This window comes from Tupaia chinensis, unplaced genomic scaffold, assembly GCF_000334495.1.
Source record: "Tupaia chinensis unplaced genomic scaffold, TupChi_1.0 Scaffold000523_1, whole genome shotgun sequence".
In the NCBI taxonomy this organism is placed as follows: domain Eukaryota; kingdom Metazoa; phylum Chordata; class Mammalia; order Scandentia; family Tupaiidae; genus Tupaia; species Tupaia belangeri.
In genome coordinates this window covers 1,654,244-1,674,928 of record NW_006160036.1, presented here as the reverse complement: position 1 = coordinate 1,674,928, position 20,685 = coordinate 1,654,244, and the positions used below count along the sequence as shown (strand labels likewise).

At 42.3% G+C, this 20,685-nt stretch overlaps 2 protein-coding genes across 2 annotated transcripts in view; both read left to right on the top strand.

Moving 5' to 3' along the window:
- Nucleotides 1–14,917, top strand: part of TERF2 (telomeric repeat binding factor 2) — a gene marked incomplete at its 5' end in the record, with an annotated part of 41,562 nt that extends 26,645 nt beyond the window's left edge. Inside the window, 5 exon segments of the mRNA XM_014591019.2 lie at nucleotides 1,732–1,838; nucleotides 3,172–3,564; nucleotides 8,505–8,590; nucleotides 12,795–12,838; nucleotides 13,770–14,917. Coding sequence (XP_014446505.1) covers nucleotides 1,732–1,838; nucleotides 3,172–3,564; nucleotides 8,505–8,590; nucleotides 12,795–12,838; nucleotides 13,770–13,928 — 789 coding nt within the window.
- A 5,623-nt stretch (nucleotides 14,918–20,540) lies between these two features.
- TMED6 (transmembrane p24 trafficking protein 6) overlaps nucleotides 20,541–20,685 on the top strand; it is a 10,092-nt gene continuing 9,947 nt past the window's right edge. The window contains 1 exon segment of the mRNA XM_006156921.3: nucleotides 20,541–20,685. This exon segment is cut by the window's right edge and continues 23 nt beyond it. Within this exon segment, the coding sequence (XP_006156983.1) occupies nucleotides 20,589–20,685 (97 nt within the window). The 5' untranslated portion in view covers nucleotides 20,541–20,588.

Below are 20,685 nucleotides of genomic sequence, written 5' to 3'. Positions count from 1 at the left end.
GATTTCTCACTTTCTGTCTCTCTGTCTCTGTCTGCCTGGCGAGCGCATGCACCCTATAGCAAAAACCTTTCCAAAAAAAAAAAAGAATAAAACGCTTAGCTCTTAAGACAACACATGTTACAAATACTCCTATCTGAAACTCAATAATATTAGACTGACTGGAAATGTCTAAAGTTTAAGTCAGGAAAGATACTCAGGGCTCTATGTGTGGTCTAGGAAAGGATTTTCTTTTTAAAAATATTTTGCCAATGGGGACCAGCAGGTGGCATGGTGTATAAAGTGCTGGACACTCCCACATGGCCAACCACGGTTCGAGTACTGGACCTGGTGGCTTGCTTTCTCACTTTCTGTGTGTGTGTGTGTGTGTGTGTGTGTGTCTGGTCAAATTAAAATAAATGAATGAATAAATAAAATTAAATACATAATTTAAAAAAATATTTTGCCAGAGGGGGCCGGTAGGTGATGTGGTAGTTAAGGGCACAGGACTCGCACATGGCTGACCATGGTTCAAATCCCGGACCTGGCACTTGTTTTCTCACACTCTTTGTTTTGTTTTGTTTTTGTTTTTTTGCTATAGGGCGCGTGTGCTCGCCAGACAGACAGAGAGAGACATAGAGACAGAAAGCGAGAAATCACCCCCCCAGCGGGGATGGTCACGCCGCAATCCCTTCTCTTCCAGTCTCCTCTTAGGATCTTGGGCACACACGCACACGTGCCCGGTGTGAGTTCTAAGCCACCAGGTCCGGGACTTGAACCACGGTTGACTACGTGAGAGTCCAATGACATAGCCATTACACTAACTGCTGGTTCCCCATCTCACACTCTTTTTCTTGCTCTGCTCCTCTCTGGTCAAATTAAAAAGAAAGGAAGGAAGGAAGGAATAGAGTTAAAATAATTATCTAAGAAAAGTTGTGTTTTTTGTTTTTTTCTTTTCTGCCAGAAAGTGTGTATGCTCACCAGCAAGAAACAGAGAGGGAAGCTGAGAAAGCACTTGATATGGGGGATGGTCACACCACATCTCCTTCTCCATTTTTCTATCCTGTCATGATTTTGGGCATACATGCTCCCAACATTTTTTTTTTTTTAAGAGATCTTCGCTACAGGGCGCGTGCGCTCGCCAGACAGAGACAGACACAGAGACAGAAAGCAAGAAATCACCCCCCAGGGGGAAGGTCATGCCTCAGTCCCTTCTCCTCCATTCTCCTCTCGGGATCTTGGGCACACATGCACACGCGCCCGGTGTGAGTTTTAAGCCACCAGGTCTGGGACGCGAACCGTGGTCGACCATGTGGGAGTCCAGCGACATAGCCATTACGCTAACTGCTGGTTCCTAATAAGCTTAACTTTTGTACATGACCCAGAAGTGTACTTCGGGAGTCAGATATGAGAAATAGGCTGAAATTAGATGCATGGAAGAGAAGATATAAAAGTTATGTCACTGAGTGAAAGATTTAAGAGTTATTATAATGTCAAGATGATTAGCACCACTTAAGTTGAGTTCTTTCATAGGGAAAACTTTCATAGTCATTTTTGGAGATGTTACTAATTTTTGAGGAAAGAAAAAAATAATTTTGATATGTTTCTTCTAAGATCTGTTTCATGTCCTTGTTCACATTATGCCTAGATTGGATCTGTAAGTGAACTTGTTTGCAAAATGAGTTGGTTCATGGTGAAAGAAGCAGAGAATTAATGAATTTTTGCCTTCTTATTCCGATACCCTTTCTTTCCCAGATGGCAAAAAAGGCTTTAAAATCTGAGTCTGCTGCCTCAAGTACAATGAAGGAAGATAAACAGCCAGCACCAGAGCCCGTGGAAAAGCCACTAAGAGAACCTGCCCGGTGAGAGAGTGCCCTGTTGTGGTCTTGGGGAAACACCAGGGTGGTCATTGGAATCAGTCTTCCTCTTAGAGCAGAGTCAGTTTCTCTCGGGGATTTGACCTACCAACACATTACTGGGCTACTGGTAATGGGCACTGCAGGCAGTAGAAAAGCACCTGGGAGATGAGAACACTGTAGACAGAGTGGGAAGGTCATGGAGGGCTATTCCTTAAAGGTTCTTTCTCTGTTTCTCTCTCCTTCCCTTGCCCCCATATCTACTTAGTACTTCCTATGACACCTAATCTCTTAACACACTCAGGAAGCAGTGTTATGGTCTGTGAGTCAGAATTCCAGCATCATTGCTAAAACAAGAACCACAAGTTTAGATGCCTTTGCAGGCTGGTAGGAAGTACAAAGGAGCAGAGTGGGTGTTGGAGAAGATAGTCAAAAGTATGGGACTGTGAGCCACAAAGAGCATGCTTTTCAGTTTCTTATGATTGTTGTTCTGTGGGCATGTCCAAGGATGCCCAAACTAGAATTCTTCAGATGTTTACATGAAAGGTCCATATTTTTTTTGGCCGTGAGACTTCCCAATTTGAATGTTGGCAATTAGTCCATTAAAACAAAAACAAAAACAACTTCTCATAGGTTAGGCAGCAAGACATGTCAGCCTACTAGGTTTGGCCTGCAGGCTGCCAGTTTGCTCCTCTCCTAATAGTTTTTACTTAAAGCACACTAGCTATCTCAAATGATAACTTTATGTTCCAAGATGTTTTTTCATTGTACCAAAACTTTGGCATGCTTCTTACTCAGCATTCTCAAAATCCTCTTCACAAGTGTATTATTAGACAAAGAGGCAGAGTAGAGATCAGTCTTTTAATTCTCTCACATGAGGGTTGGGCTGGGAATGCTGGAGACGAGTCTAGACTTCAGGTTGCGACTACTCAATTAGCAGTTGCTCAGGTGGATTTAGCTGTTAGGCACTACTCAGAGTTCTCACCTCATGAAAAGCACTGCTTTAGCCTCTGGAAACCAAAAGGGTTAGATAGTATACAGGCTAAGGAGGTCTCTGAAGGAAGCACCATTGACCAGAGTTCCTTTAAGGTTCTCTTACTTGGAGTTTAAATTCCATGATACAACTTGTATATCATTTAGAACCTCTATTTACACTCATTATTATAAATGGAGGATTTTATAAATTAAAGTTGTGTCAAGTCAACTTCTTTTTATTTAAATGAGCCCTCAACCTGAGGAGTACTCTATCTAATTTGAAGTTTCACTCTTTGAAAAAGTTGGACTTGTTTGGATGAGCATCAACAACAGCAAAACCAATCTTGTTTTGCTTGATTTGCAGGCAACTTCGGAATACTCCAACTACCATTGGAATTAAGACTCTGAAGGCAGCTTTCAAGGCTCTGTCCAGAGCACAGGATTCTGAGGCAGCCTTTGCAAAACTGGACCAGAAAGATCTGGTACTTCCTAATCAAGCGCCCCCACCATCACCAGCCCTAAAAAACAAGAGACCAAGAAAAGATGAAAATGAAAATTCAGCCCCCGCAGAGGGTGAGGGCAGCTCAGAACTGGAGCCCAAGAACAAGCGCATGACAATAAGCAGATTGGTTTTGGAAGAGGACAGCCAGAGTACTGAGCCAACCCCAGGCCTCAACTCCTCCCAGGAGGTCGTCCCAGCCTCACCATCCAAGCCCACCGTTCTCAATCAACCCCTTCCTGGGGAGAAGAATCTCAAGTATGAAGACCTTCTTTGTAGCAGTTTTGGGGCTGGTTGGTGGTCCTGGTTGGGCCTGGTATTACTTCTGTGAAAGAAGTAACTTTCAGCTAAGTTACTCACCACCAAGGCTTGCTCAGACTGCTAGATGTGACTTGGGAGCGGGGAGTGACGACGTAGCCAGCCCTGCCAGTTCTGAAGCCCCACATACAGGCTTCCAAGCATTGCTGTAGGGCTTGAGTGAGGTGAAAGGTTTCAGAGCCTCCTATTCATCGCTGCTTTCAGTTTTAGCCAACATCTGAGTGCTTTGACTACTAAATATCAGTCTTGTTTGTTTAAAAAAACTCATTTGAATTAGGCTATGTTATACTTTGAACTTTAAAAAGAGACTGGTGAATATTATAGTTTTGCACCTCTTATGAGCATTTGAGACTTGGCAAATTCCATAAATATTTTATAACCTCCCACATTCTGCTGGGTACTGTGGGGCAGTGGTTAGAACACATCAATTTTGCTCCCCATCCTGACTTAACTGGCTTTTGAGCTTTCCTACCCTTGCTGTCCTGTTGTGGCTCCTTCCTGCAGGCAGCCTGGTATACTCTCTGGGACACAGTTTGTTTCTACTATTGTACTGTTGCTTCCTCTCATTCCCCACTGGACTGTCATCCTTCCATCACTGCTTGTCAGGATCCTATTTGTCCTTCAAAGGGAAGAGAAGCTGTTAGTGCTTTCTGAAGGCCAAGCACGTACATGTTTTATCTCCTTTGAACCTCTACACACCTCACTCTGTGAGGTATGATGTATTGGTCCCACCGTATACAAGAGGAAGGCCCAGAAAAGTTACTAGATTGCCTGAAGTCACACAGCTATAAGTGGCAAAGCTGGGCTTTGGGATTTTTAATCCAAGTCAGTCTTGACGCAAAAAGCCCATGGCCTGAACATACACCAAGTTGCCTTTCTTAAAATCCCACCTCCTCCATGAACTCTTCCCAGATCATCTGGTCAGTGATCCACTTCACTGATCTCCCAAGGTCATTGCCATCTCTACCACTGCTCTATGTTATAGTTGTTTGGGGACCTGTGCTCCGAAATACATTGTGCTAGGTGCCCCAAAGGTCTGTGGCACCTGACAGGTGGTTTATACTTGGGCAAAAATTTGCACACTACATACCACTACTTGCATTTAGAAGTAGTGGGCAAATGGGCATAGCTGTGGGCAGCTAATGCAGCTCTGCACTGCTGTTCTAATTCAACACATGATCCCATTTCCTCCTTGCAGCAATCCTATGAAGTGTAGGTATTGCCCTCCATGAACAGATGTACTACTGTATAGAGAATGCAGGGTTAAGCGGTTTTGTAAATGGGAAGATCTGTGAAAAGTGTCAGACAAATACACCTCTCATATGACAAGGGCATGAAGTATAACAGGTACACCAAAGCAAGAGTTGGCAAACTGGCATTTGAGCCAAATTGGCCTGCTGCTCATTTTGTAAATAAAGTTTTATTGGAATACAGCCACACCCATCATTTATGTATTGTCTTTGGCTGCTTTCCAAGCTGAGTTGAGTGGAGTAGTCATGACAGAGACAGTAAAGCAAAGCCGAAAATTCTGTCTAGCCCTTTACAGAAGAAAGGGGTACAGTGACCCCTGCTCTAAAGGAACTTATGTATGAGATGCCCTGGGAGCTCCAGGGAAGAAGAGTGAGGTCTGGCCAGCTAAGTTTTAGGTAGAACAAACCTGGCCGAGGAGTGATTATACAGCTGACTTTGAAGAATGTCATCAAGTATATAGCAGGGAGTAGAGTAGGTAGTGGAGGGTTCTAGGGGTGGAAACTCCTTACATATGGGCATGAGAAAGGCTGGTGTGCTCTGAAAAGTTACCCGTAGTCTATATACAGTACACAGGAGAGGAAGAAGGGAGAAAAGGCGGAATGAACTAGATCTTGAATTTCTGTTGTCATCTATCAGGCAGAGGTTCTCAAACTGGGCTTTGTGTCACAAATATCTGTGAAGTACTTCTAAAAAAAGTACATGTTCCCAGGCTCCTGATCACTGGATCAGAGGCAGGAGGATGCTTTGTAATCTGTTTTTCTAAGTAGTCCTAGATATTTTTAATACTACTAACCAGAAAGCCTGACAAGACATTACTGAGGGCTTTGAACAGGCACTGAGAGGAGGAGGGGGGCTGGAGGCTGCTGCCAGGTGGGCAGGGAAGGTCTGAGGAAGCCAGGAGCAGTGAATCCTGGAGAATAGGACAGCAGGTTAGGAGACTTCACTTGGAGGGCAGGGCTACAATTCCTAGATTTCTGTATCTCCCACAGTACCTTGCACATAGCAAGTGCTTACTAGGTATTTGTTAACTGAATAAAATAAGGATTCTTTCATTTTAAGGGATGACATCCAAAAAGTCTGTTGCATATTTTTCTTACAACCCTTTAAGAATGTAAAATCTATTCTTACCCAAGCTTCATAGTTCAAAAACCAGCATCCACAGACTGTAGTAGTTTGCTGACCCCTGCTAGACTACTGCTTATCAAGTTCTCACTTCACTAAGAAGCAGGAGGACCAGGGTGTAGCTGACTTCCCAGGCCCACAGAGGCACCCAACAGTTCAGAGGAGGAACCAGACCCAGGCCTTTCCACAACCTGAGATGTTAGGAGAGGTAGTGAATGTAACTTGATCTGAAAGGTTTCACAAGCCTCATAAAATAAAACTACCAAAACATCTATATAGGTTGTACATAATCCTGAGAGTTCAGAGGAGGAGAGGTTACTGAAATGACCTACCAAGACTCTACAGGAAGCTAACCAGGGGAAATGACAGACCAGCAGGAGACCTGGGATTGAGTCAGTTTTATCCCTGTACTAGAGTAAATGGATAGAAAACTTACACTGTAACCCCATCTGACTTTTATTCATTAATGGTTACTAGTACAGCAATATACTGAGAAAGAAAAATAATTAAATTTTTTTCACTTTTTCTCAAATTCTCAGTATTTTGGGGATATAATTCCATTTCAAAACTAAAGAAAGTAAATAGTACACCATTTATCTTAGCCACTTGGTTAGGTGACTTCATAGAAAACTTAAAAAACTAGGAGTTTTTCCAAGCCTATGTAGTGGGTCATCGGATGTATTTTTCTGTGTTTCTATGCAAATATGCATCCTGACTTCTGATGACCCAATAATTACTGACCAAATTGCTTTCATTGCTCATTTGAAAAATACCCAGTGTTAAAAATAAGTTTCTTTTTCATAGGGGGGTGAGGAGTCAAGTTTGTTTCTACTCTCTTGATCAGCCATTTTGATCTATATAAATTCTTCAAAACTTAAATCAGACATTTCTCATGTTTGTTTTGTAAAAGATGTTATAATTCTGAAGATTTATGCTGTGCTCTGTTCCAAGAGCAGTTATATTAATAATCAAGTAAACAGCTAAAAGTTGGTTCGAAGAGACAGACTAATTTTCATTTCATAATCTGGGTTTTGGATTTTTCAGTTCAGGCTTTTTTTGGGGGTGGGGGGACTATACCCAACTACTTAACACTGCAGGGTCACAGGAAGGATTCTTGCTTATTACTATGATCTCCAATGCTGAAATTCCTTTGCAGCTCTTTGATAACCCCAGAAATAGTTTAGCTGGTGTGTCTCCAGTTTGTGTTGGGTGTGTGTGACTGTGCTACTTGTCAGGGTTAGACAATGAAGAAGTGCTCTCTGCTTTCAAGGAGCCCCTGGTTAGGGTAGGTTATGGAAAAGCTGTCTATAAAGTGGAGGCTTTCTGTGGGCACTGGGGTCTGTAATTACAGGAGGCTTTGCCTTGAATAAAGACTAGGATTTCACTTGGCAGGGAAAGAACTCCTCAGCAGAGAGAACAGGATGTGAAGACGCAGGAAAGTGTAGAGCTTACAGAGGAAGGAAGAGCACAGAAGTGGCCCTGTTCTTTGTGAAGGGTGGACATCCTGGGGCAGTTGGTAAAACTGAGTGGGGGCAGACTGGTGATCTGGACTCCCCCATTGAGGCATTTAGGCTCTACTCGTTAGGCAGTACAAAGCCATCACAGAAAAGAAGGATGTGGTATTGGGTTGTCAGAAAAGTCATGATGCATTTTTGCATAGAAAATGACTTTTCCAACAACCCAGCAGTTTTAGGACAATCTTTCCAGTGTCTTTGGAAGGGGAAGAAGCTAGTGGCAAGATTCCCATTAAGAGAATAGTGTAACATAGGTTGAATATCCCTTATCCGAGATGCTTGGGACCAGTAGTGCTTCAGATTTTGTGTTTGTTTGTTTGTTTTCAGGTTTTGGAATATTTGCCTATGTACATAATGAGACATCTTTGGTTTAGGACCCAAGTCTATGTTTCATATACACATCACCCGAAAGTCATTTTATACAATATTTTCATATTGGAGCATTGTGACTGCAACCTATCACATGAGGTCAGGTGTTGAATTTTCCACTTGTATCAACAGGTAGGCACTCAAAACATTTCAGAGTTTAAACCATTTTGGGTTTCAGATTTTCAGGTGAGTGATGCCCAGTCTGTACCAGTGAAAGTCACCATAGGCTTAAATGAGGACAGAGAGTGAAAGGAGACAAGTCTGGAGATCAGACTAAGGCATAGCTATGAAAGATAGGGAGGAGTTTGCAGCCTCCATGTTAGATGAGTGCTGAGACTTTTAAAGAGAACTAAATTGAAAAGAAAAGAAAAACAGATTTTGAGAGGGAGCATGATGGACTTGGTGCTGTTTGAGAGATGATCCCGTGGCCTGGGAGACATTCTTGTGGATGCCTGGCCAGCCTAAGGAAAAAAACCAGTGGATTTGGGAGTTGTGTGGGTAGGTGAACCTTGAATGTGATCACTGCAGCACAAGGAGGTCACAGAGCCATGAGCAAGCCGAGGACAGTGTACAGTGACCCAGGACGTTGTTTTACATCTTGTCCTCTTATTGATCTCCCCTCAGGCTATCCAAAGGCAAGTGGAACAACTCTAATGGGGTTGAAGAAAAAGAAACTTGGGTGGAAGAGGACGAACTGTTTCAAGTTCAGGGTAAGCAGGAGATTCTCCTTGGCCTTTCTGTGATGCTTACTGAGGAAGTAGAGATGCATGTTATTGTCAGATGTTAATGTTCTAAGAACTGTTTGTCTCCAAATGAACAAAAGTTTAGTAAGTTCCTAACCTCATCTTGATTCATGAGGAGTCAGTTTTGTCTTTTTCCATTAAACAGTAGAGACTGTCGAAGCAGTGCTTTATGGTTAAATAAAAGTTCTGATTCTATTTTAATAAATCCTGTAATATTTAACTATAATTTTTTTTTTTTTTTTTTTTAGTTTTAGTTTTAGTTTTTGCTATAGAGCAAATGTGCTCACCAGGAAGAGACAGAGAGAGGGAAAGTGAGAAATCATTCCCTAAGTGATGGCCATGCCTCAGTTTCTTCTCTAGTCCCCTCTCAGAATTTTAGGCACTATGCATACAAACACCCACACACCTCACATGTTTTTCCTTTTTCTTTAGAGGTTTTTGCCTTAGGGCATATGCACTCTAGAGACACAGAGACAGTGAGAGGGAAAGTGAGAAATCACCCCCCAGGAGGATGACCATACCACAATCCCTTCTCCATTCTCTTCCTAGGATCTTAGACATGCACATACACGTGCCTGGCGTGAGTTTCAAACCACTGGGTCTGGGACTTGAACTGTGGTTGACCATGTAGAAATCCACTACGCCATCTGCTGGCCCTACCCAGCATGTTTTTCAAGCTGCCAGGTCCAGGACTTGAACTGCTCAGTTGACCATAAGGGATCCAGCCACTCTAACCACAATGCCACCAGCAGGCCCACTGTAGTTAACTTTTTTTTTTTTTTTTTTTGGAGATGTTTTCGCGATAGGGCGCATGCGCTCGCCAGATAGACAGAGAGAGACATAGAGACAGACAGCGAGAAATCACCCTCCAGGGGGGATGGTCACGCCGCAATCCCTTCTCCTCCATTCATTCTCCTTTTGGGATCTTGGGCATGCACGCACACGCTCCCGGCGTGAGTTTTAAGCCACCAGGTCCAGGACACGACCCGCGGTCGACTACGTGGGAGTCCAGCAACATAGCCATTACGCCAACTGCTGGTTCCCACGTAGTTAACATTTTTTTATAAGTCCTTTACTTAGAAAAGGTAATAGAGGTCATTTCTTGCCTGTCTTTATATGTTTTTCCTAAAGTTAAAAGTAAAGAAACTTTACTTTTCCATAGTTAATACTACACTTCATAGCATCTGCATTAGAATCTCTCCCACCACATATTTTGTATTCTAATGGAAATATTTAAGTGCTAAACCTTAATTTAGGGGGTTCTAAAGATTTCTGTAACATAGCAACAGTAATCCTTTGTCGGTCTCAAAGGTTTTATCCTTAAAAAGTACCTTCATTGGTCTTATATAGCAAGATCAAGATCGCATGGAAAGTGACCAGCAGTTGGCGTATTGACTATGTCACTAGACTCCCATGTAGTCATCCGTGGTTTGAGTCCTGGACCAGATGGCTTAAACTCACGCCGGATGCGTGTGCGTGCGTGCCCAAGATCCCAAGAGAAGGGATTGTGGCATGGCCATCCCCCTCAGGGGGTAATTTCTCGTTTTCTGTCTCTCTGTCTCTCTCTGTCTTTCTGGTGAATGCATTGCCGGGGGCACCAGCAGGTAGTGTGGTGGTTAAAACGCTGGACACTCCCACATGGTCAATTGCAGTTCAAGTCCTGGACCCAGTGGATTGCTTTCTTGCTCACTGTATGTCTTGCTCTGTTCTAATTTAAAAATACATAAATTAATAAATAAAATTAAACAATTCTTTATAAAAACACTGCCAGGGGACTGGCAGTGTTAAGGGCATGGTAGTTAAGGGCACTGGACTGACACATATAGGACCGTGGCTTGAGTCCTGGACCTGGCAGTTTGCTTTCTCACTTTCCCCCTCTCTGGTCAAATTAAGATAAATAAAGCAAGTAAGTAAGTTAAAATAATTCTTTAAAAAAAAAAAAAGAAAACACGGGCAGGACAGTGGACACTCTAGTAAGTTTTATGTTTATGCAATATTGCCTTTTCTTGCAGCTTTTAACAGGCTCTCATTAACTGGAAATGGCATGTCTTTTATTCTTATAAATCCTGCTATAGCTATTTGGCCTTTTACAAAATTATCTTGATATATTTTGAAACCTGATCTCTTTCTATAGAGTGCAACCTTGAGCAGATCTGGTGTAGTCTGTAGGAGAGCAAAGCAGTAATATTTTTTTCCTCTTTTAGGTTTTTACCAAAGGGGGCATGTGTTTACCAGAGAGAGAGAGAGAGAAAGAGAGAGAAAGTCAGAAATCGGGGGGAATGATTTCTCACCACAGTCTCTTCTCCATTCTCCTCTTAGGATTTAGGCATGCATACAATGCGCCCCTCTTGATTTTTAGGCTGTCAGGTCTGGGACTTAAACTGCAGTGGGCAGTGTGGAATCCAACTGCCTTTATTACCACACCACCTGCTGGCCCCAAGGGAAGCAATAATTATTACTCTGCTTTTTCCTTTAGGGATCGGAACCAAAATGATCAAAGAGTTGGGAAAGCAAAGTACAAAACAGTGAAACTGTATTATTTCAAAGCAGTGGTTAGCAAAGGGTTATAAAGCAGCAATCACATACATGTACATACACATGTACACCTACACACACATTTATGTGTACATAGATATATAGTATATTTTCATGTGTGTATATATTATAGTTTTAAGTATGATAGTCCCTCAATAATTTTGTCAAGAACAGTTTTATTTATTTATTTTAATTTGACCAGAGTAAGAGAAAGTGAGAATGCAAGCCACCAGGGCCAGGACTTGAACCACGGTCAGCCACGTGGGATTCCAGCACCCTTAGTCACCACACCACCTCTCAGCCCCCCCCAGTAATTTTTTTTTGGAGAAGTTTTTGCTATAGGGCATGTACCCTTGCCAGAAAGACAGAGACAGACAGACAGAAAGCGAGAAATCACCCCCCAGAGGGGATGGTCATGTCGCAGTCCCTTCTTCTCCATTCTCTCAGGATCTTGGGCACGCACTCACATGTACCCGGTGTGAGTTTAAGCCACCAGGTCCAGGACTCGAACTGTGGTCTACTACATGGGAGTCCAGCGACACGTAGCCATTATACCATCTGCTGACCCTAGTTAAAAAAAACGTGGTATTTACTGGGGCCAGTAGGTGGCGTGGTGATTAAAGGTGCTGGATTCCCATGTGGCCGACCACAGTTCATGTGCTGGACCTGGCAGCTTGCTTTCTTGCTTTCCCTTTCTCGTTCTGGTCAAAAATTAAAAAATAATAACAAGTGGAATTAAATAAATAAATAAATCTCTTTTTAAAAAAAATTTTTTTGAGAGGTTTTTGCTATAGGGCGCGTGCACTCGCCAGACAGACAGAGACAGACAGAAAGCGAGAAATCACCCCCCGGGGGGATGGCCACGCTGCAATCCCTTCTCCATTCTCCTCTCAGGATCTTGGGCACGCACACAAACGTGCCCGGCGTGAGTTTTAAGCCACCGGGTCCAGGATGTGAACTGCGGTCGACTACGTGGGAGTCCAGCGACATAGCCATTATGCTAACTGCTGGTCCAATAATTCTCTTTAAAAAAACAAGTTTTAATTTTATTTATTCATTCATTTTATTTTAATTTGACCGGAGAGAGAGAAAGAGAAAAAGGGAAAGTGAGAAAGCAAGCCTCCAGGTTCAGGACTTGAACAGTGGTCAGCCACATGAAAGTGTCCAGCACCTTAACCACCACGCCACCTGTTGGTCCCCAAATAAATCTTTAAAAAATATATAAAATGGTTTTTACTGAAGTACCTAAAATCTATTATTAACCAGCATTTATTGAATGTCTTTTTGTATAAGGCATTTATTTAAAAACTTAAAGGAAAATGGTTATTATGAAAAGACTGCATGTATTTTTTTCTTTGCACCAAAATAAACTCGTACTTTAATTCCATTTTTCCATGAACTTGTTGATGTCCCCTGATTAAAGCAGTAGCTTTACAGATTCTCATGGGCTGAAATGACTATTATTGCAAAGTACAAAAATAAATTATTCTGTAATTATGTCCTTTCTTTCCTCAAAATTTGAGAAAAGTTTGAAATTTGAATGAAGTTTTCCCTTTGGGGATATTCTATGTCTTTTCTTATTGTTTATATAGAGAAAGGTAAACTCTAAAATGAGTCTATTTTTAATGTTTTCCAGCAGCACCAGATGAAGACAGTGTAACCAGTGTAGCAAGAAAACAGGTAATCTGAAATTCTGTTTTCTGATACAACTTGTGTAGGTAGAACAGAAGTAAAATAAGACCCCAGCTTATAGGCATAGCCTACCCATATACCCAATAAAAATTTTTGAGATTTTCAAATAATTCAAAGTAAGTTATAGTTATTCTCTGGAAAAAAATCTAGGAGGACAGGGCCTTAACACACCTTCTGGATCATGAAAACCACACACATGTTTGAAGTTTGAAATGAAGAAGCAATTATTAGTGGATAAGTGGCAGGACACTGAAAATCATTAAACGTCCAGATCCACAGTGTTCCCTTACTATCTATGCCGTGTTTTAGAAACCTAAACTCTGATCTTAGATTCAGATTCTTCTTCTAGCATTCTAGCAAATTTTTTTTTCAGTTGCCACAGGGCACAAGTGTTTGCCAGAGAGAGGAAGAGGGAGAAAGCACCCCCCAGTGGGGCATAGTCATGCCACAGTCCCTTCTCCATTTCTCCATCGTGTCAGGATTTTGGGCAGACATGCACACTTCTGGGGCTGGAACTTAAACCCATGCGGAATTGAGTGTCCTTAGCCACTAGGTCACAAGGGCCAGCCCCGTTCTAATATTTGGGTGTTTTTTTTTTTTTTTTTTTTTTTTTTTTCGGTTTTTACGGTTTTTGCTATAGGTTGTATGCACTTGCCAGAGATATCGCTCCCCAAGGGAGATGGCCACATCACAGTCCCTTCTGCTCCAATCTCCTCCTCGGATTTTGGACACACACACACATGCACCCACTGTGAATGCTAAGCCACCAGGGCCAGAACTCACACTATGGTCAGCACCATAACCGCCCTACCACCTGCCGGCCCCATCTCCTAGTATTCTTAAGTTTACCTTATCATAGTATTGGAGAAGATATAAGCAGGACAGATTGTGATAAGTTTTTTCATTTTCTTTTTTGCAGAAGTGGACTGTAGAAGAAAGCGAGTGGGTCAAGGCTGGAGTGCAGAAATACGGGGAAGGAAACTGGGTTGCCATTTCTAAAAATTACCCATTTGTTAACCGAACAGCTGTGATGATTAAGGATCGCTGGCGGACCATGAAAAAACTTGGCATAAACTGAAACAGGCTTTCATTTCTACAGAATTCACAGGAGCATGGTTCCTAGTAATAGCCCCTGGTAGTCTGCTGTTCCTTTCAGAAGCTGGGCTGGGATGAGAATTTTGGATAACCTCTTTCGATGTGGGGGAGGTCTCAGTTCTACTTCATCACTGTTGGAGATCATGGAGTTAAGAAACAAAGCCAAGCCCACTCCATGTCCTTGGCAAGGATGACAGGCACACATCTTGTACAGTGCCAGAATATTATTAGTGTTTCCCTTCTTTAGTGGTTTGCTTAAATTTAAATCCCCAGTAATCTGTAGAATCTTCTAGGAAATGGTGGAGTCTACTAGGAGCCATTTATGACTCCATAACCTGTTAAAACCAGCAAAATGAGCATTATTTGGAGTGAACTTGTTCTACACAAAGTTTTGGCCCTCTAATGCAAATGCCAAGAAACTTCATCAGTAATGAACACAGGGTGGGGAAAGAACAGTCCTTGTGGAATCTAGTTCCCTCTAAATACTGTTTAGCCAATTGTGACATGACCCCTAGACCTGACTGCATTCGCTCTTTTCTGCTGGGCTAAGTAGGCAGGTTTATCCTCCACTTCTCATGTGGTTGAACCAGTGTGTTTTTTGGTAAAAATGGTGATTGTAGATAAGCTTAGTGCCCCCTTCCCCAGTTCCTTTCTCAGTTCCCTTCCTTATGCTGGACTTTTAAAGCTTAAAAAAAATCTGGATTGAACATAAATGCCTAATTCCGTTCTTTGTGAAACAGTTGCTTCTGCCTGGTCCCTAATTGTGCTGTGTTAGTGTCTTGCACCAGAATTCAACATTCCCTTCTCCTTTTGTATTGTGTTGTGCTTGCTGTCTCTCTTGGAAACCCTTAAAGACTGTCTTTTTAGAAAAAAAATTCAGTAAAGTGTTTTCTGTAATCTTTTTTTAAAATATGAGAACTAATTATTGTCCATACTTGTAGCATTCTTCATTAAAGTCTTGCTTCTCTCAAATTTAAGTAGCTGTTTAATTGCAGCACAGCCCATGTCCACAGGTGGAGGCAGCAAAATGTTGAGCAACCTTTGTATGATGTTGATCAAGAAGCTTCTTGATGTTGGGACCAGCAGGTGGCGTGGTGGTTAAGGTGCTGGACACTCCCACATGACCGACCTCGGTTTGAGTCTTTCTCACTTTTCCTCTCTCTCTCCTTCTCTGTCTGTCTCTGTCTCTGTCTCTCTGGTCAAATTAAAGTAAAAATCAATGAATTAATGAATAAAATTAAATAAATAATTCTTTAAAAAAAAAAAAAAAAGCTGATGTTGAACTGCCTTGGATACTTGGAAGCCTGTCAAACAGATGATGTGAAGTCTCCTCTTCATTTGTCCATTCCTTCATGTAACATGTTTTAGGAGGACAGAAGACTTCTCCCTTTTCCAATTTTGGCTGAGTGAAATGCAAGCTTTATAAAAAGGACTAAAGTTTTTGGAACCAGCAGTTGGTATAATGACTATCTTTCCGGACTCCCATGTAGTTGACCATGCTTTGAGTCCCAGATCCGGTGGCTTAAACTCACGCCGGGTGCATGTGCGTGCATGCCCAAGATTCCGAGAGGAGAATGGAGAAGGGACTGCAGTATGGCCATCCCCCCTGGTGTGGGGGTGATTTCTCACTTTCTGTCTCTCTCTCTGTCTTTCTGGTGAGCGCACACGCCCTATAGCAAAAACCTCTCAAAAAAAAAAAAGAAAAAAAACTAAAGTTTTAAAATTCATCCTTTAGTTCCAAGTTGGAAAGTTTGTTCAAGCTTTATCACATATTTTTTAAAAGAATTTTTTTTTTATTTATTTATATTTTTAAATTTTACTGGAGAGGGGTAGAGTGAGAGAGGGAGAGAGAGAAAGTTCTCGAGAAAGCAAGCCATCAGGTCCGGGACTTGAACCGCAGTTGGCCATGTGGGAGTCCAGCACCCTTCACCATGCCACCTGCTGGCCCCTAGCTTTATTACCTATTAAGTTTGGGGTTTGGTGCTACTGTTTCTCTAGGAACCAACCACAAATAAACCATAGGGAGAAAGTGAGAACTTGAACTCTTCTAAGTCTAGCTACCTTCTGGTTCTAGCTAGTTGTGACTTTCCTCCAAACCAAATTAGAATCCAGAAGCTTTTCTCTCTTTAACCCTCATATCAGTGGATGACACTCTTCTAGGTAGAAGGAGGGAATTGTTAGGGAAGCAAATGATCCTAACCAGTTTCTCAAACTTGAGAAATCATAGTTGCATGAGGTCTTTCTTCATATAACTTCGGTATTGTTTTTATGTTTTTTTTTTTAAGTTTACTTATAGATTAATGAGATCTCATGCTGTGATCCACCCCCCAGCATTAGACAGCGCCAGCTCATGGATACATGCATGCACACTCGATGTGTTCAGAAAGACTTCTGGATATGAACTGAGAACATTCCCATCTGGATCAGCCTTACAGATCACTGTTTTACTGCTGTATCATTTGGCTCTTATTTTCAGTTTTATTATAATGTTAATGAAATGTGTACCATCATAAAAGTCTGCTTAAAGCTTCTACAGAATTGGGACCAGCAGATGGTGTAATGGTTACATTATTGGACTCCCACGTAGTTGACCACGGTTCGAGTCCCAGACACAGTGGCTTAAAAAACTCATGTCAGGCGCATGTGCATGTGTGCCTAAAATCCCAAGAGGAGACTGGAGAAGGGATTGAGGCAGGGTAGCCATCCCCATGGTAGGTGATTTCTCTCTGTCTGTTTCTCCAGCGAGCATACATGCCCTATAGCAAAAATTTCTCTTAAAAAAATAAAAAAGCTTCTATAAGACTTAAGGGAGGCCAGCAGGTAGCATGGTTGTTAAAGGCATGGGGAGGGGGCCAGCAGTTGGCATAATGGCTATGTTGCTGGACTCGCACATAGTCAACTATAGTTCCAGTCCCGGACCCGGTAGCTTAAACTCACGCCAGGCGCGTGTGCATGTGTGCCCAAGATCCCAAGAAGAGAATGGAGGAGAAGGGATTGTGGTGTGGCCATCCCCCTGGGGGGTGATTTCTCGCTTTCTCTCTCTGTCTATCTCTGTCTTTCCGGTGAGCGCACGTGCCCTATAGCAAAAACCTCTACAAAAAAATAAATAAATAAAGCACAGGAGACTCCCACATGGCCAACTATGGTTCAAGTGCTGGACCTGGTGGCTTCCTTTCTCACTTTACCCCTCTCTGTATATCTGGCAAAACTGGAAAATAATAATAATAATAATAAAGTTAAAATAATTCTTTTTTAAAAAAGAAAACATTACATAGGGTCGGCAGGTGGCATGATGGTTTAGGTGCTACATTCCCATGTGGCCAACCATGGTTCGAGTCCCAGACCTGGTGACTTGTTTTTTCACTTTCCTTCTCTCTCCCTCTTAGTCTCTTTCTGGTCAAATTAAAATAATAATAAATAAAAATTAAATATTTTTTTAAATGGCAGTGAATATATTCTTTCTAAGAGTGATGAGCTTTCCTTTTTTTTAGAATTATTTATTTATTTAATTAATTCATTCATTTTGATCTGACCAGAGAGAGAGACACACACATACAACAAGGGAGAAAGCAAGCCTCCACGTTCAGGACTCGAACCTTGGTTGGCCTTGTGGGAGGTCCAGCACCTTACCCACCATGCCACCTGCTGGTCCCCAAATTAAATAATTAAAATAAAAAACTATTTTGCTGAATCCAAGTCATTGCCATGACATGAACAGTATTAGGACATTCCTGAGGCCATGGTGGGACTCTGGAAGGGATGCCTGTGCCACTATACTGACAGATGGTCCCACTCTCCCATTTTCACCTTGAGAGACTGCTGCAGAGCCACTGTGCCCTGAGAGTACTGTGAGGACTTCTGGCCTTCATTAAAATTGAGTCACGTAGTGGGTCCGGCAAGTGTCATAGTGATTAAGGGTGCTGGACTCCCACATGGCCAACAGCAGTTTGAGTACTGGAACTGGAGACTTGCTTTCTCTCCCTCTGTCCCTCTCTGGTCACATTTAAATAAATAAATAAGGTTAAAAAAAATAATTTTTTGAGAGGTTTTTGCTATAGGGCGCATGCACTCACTGGAAAGACAGAGACAGACAGAAAGAAATCACCCTCCAGGCGGGATGGCCACGCTGCAATCCATTCTCCTCTCAGGATCTTGGGTATGCATGCGCACACGCCCAGCATGAGTTTAAGCCACCAGGTCCAGGACTTGAACCGCGGACAATTACATGGGAGTCCAGTGACATAGCCATTACGCCAACTGCTGGTCCCAATAAAATAATTCTTTAAAAAAAAAAAAATTGAGCCACTTAGGAAATCTGTTCTAAACTGAGTAGCTTATGGAGTCAACACGATGCATTCTCAAGCAAGTCTTAATTAGAAAGTGCTACTGCCAGTTTGTTTTTAAGATTATGATGGAAAAATATTTATACATTGTCAAAACCCAGACACTGGTAATTTGAGAAACACTGTCCTGGTAGTTAAGAGTGTGAACTCCTGGGCCAGCAGGTGGCATGGTGGTTAAGGCACTGGACTCCCATATAGCCCACCATGGTTTGAGTCCCAGACGTGGAGGCTTGCTCTCTTACTTTCCCTTTCTTTCTCTGTCTCTCTGTGGTCAAATTAAACAAATAGTGTGATTAGTCAGTGGCATGGTGGGTGTTAAGGCACTGGACGCTCCCGCATGGCCAACCATGATTCAAGTCCCAGACCTGGTGGCTTGCTTTCTCACTTTCTCTCTCTCTCGCTGTATGTCTCTCTCTGGTCAAATTAAAATAAAATTAATGAATAAATAAAATTAAATAATTCTAAAAAAATTAAACAAATAGTAATGATGATAATAAGTGAAATAAAATAATTCTTAAAAAAAAAAAAAAGAATGTGAGCTCCTCTAAAAGCCCCAGTTCTGCCAGCTATGTCTGATGAACCATGAGCCAGTCATTGGAATCTTTAAATGTCAGTATAATCTTTAATGCAGTGGCTAGAAGACCTTCCTTGTAGGGTTGTGGCAAGAATAACATGATTCAGGTAAATCTCTTAGCTCAGTGCTTGCCATGAAATTTGTGGGTGCTAAGTCATGAGTAAAAGGAAGATTGAAGGGGAACAGCAGTTGGTGTAATGGCTATGTTGCCAGACTCCCATGTAGTCGACCACGGTTTGAGTCCTGGACCCGGTAGCTTAAACTCACACTGGGCACGTGTGCATGCATGCCCAAGATTCTGAGAGGAGAATGGAGGGACCATCCCCCCTGGGGAGTGATTTCTCGCTTTCTGTCTCCCTGTCTCTTGTCTTTCTGGCAATCGCATGCGCCCTATAGCAAAAACCTCTCAAAAAAAAGAGAAGATTGAGGGTTTGAACACTGTAATAGTCTTTCAGTGGGTTTTGGATAGCTCTAGCTGAATGTATCAGTCAGTAGGAGGTAGCAGAGGGAAGCCTATCAGTGGAACAGTTTGACCACTGCTTTGCTGTCACTCTGTTCATCATTTAAACTTTTTTTTAGAGGTTTTTGCCTTAAGGCCATGCGCTTGCCAGGGAGCAAGAAAGAGACAGAGACAGTGAGAGGGAAGGTGAGAAATCATCCCCAAGGGGAACTAGCAGTTAGCATAATGGTTATGTCGCTGGACTCCCACATAGTCGACTGCGGTTAGCGTCCCGGATCCGGTGGCTTAAAACTCAAGCTGGGTGTGTGTGCGTTGTGTGCCCAAGATCCCGAGAAGAGAATGGAGGAGAAGGGACTGCGGCGTGACCATCTCCCCTAGGAGGTGATTTCTTGCTTTCTGTCTCTGTCTGTCTGGCGAGCGCACGCGCCCTATAGTGAAAATCTCTCCAAAAAAAAAGAAATAAATCATCCCCCAGGGGGATGGCCACTCTGCAATCCTTTCTCTTCCATTCTCCTCCTGGGATCTTGCTCATGCATGCATATATGCCTGGTATGCATCCATTTAAACTTCTGCACACCTTTACATGCTCTGCTTTGTTTTAAGCTCTAGGAATGGGGAGAAAGAAGTTTGTTGAAATAGATGTTGCTCCAGGGCCTGGCAGGTGGCGTGGTGGTTAAGAGCGCTGGATTCCCACATGACCAACCACAACTCCCAGACCTAGGGGCTTGCTTTCTCACTTTCCTCCTCTCTCTCTCTTTCTCTCTCCATCTCTCTCTGGTCAAGTTAAAATACATAAATAAAGTTAAATGAAATAATTCTTTTAAAAAGAAAAAGAGAAATAGACGTTGCTCCACGCATTTTATAAGAGCAATAGGTATCACCTAGCAATGTGACATGAAAGTGAAAACATTCCCCAACCAACTTTTGTCAGTATATTCATATGATGGTAAATAAACTTAATATTTTATCCCCAAGAAGAAAGAACTGAAAAATGAAAGCCCAAAGCATGGATAGAAATATATATATATATTTTAGCAACTATGAAATAGGTTTGGTAAGCCACTTAATTTTTGAGATGAAAGCAAATTCTTCCTGTGAGTTGAACATGGGAATATCATGGCTGTTCTGTTGTGGATTATACATGTGGCCCTAAAATTGGCCCAAATATGACTTGCAGAGTTAATGATTAACTCAATGGTTATCTAAACTACTTGGTTCCACTGGGGTGAAAGCAGTTCACCTGTAGAGGAGTCTCCAGAAAGCAATATGTCTCCTTTGTTGTTTGGGGTTGGGCTGGTGGTTCTGAATCTAGTGACTTCTGCTAGGAGCCAGAAGACCGAACCTCTAAGTGGCTCTGGGGACC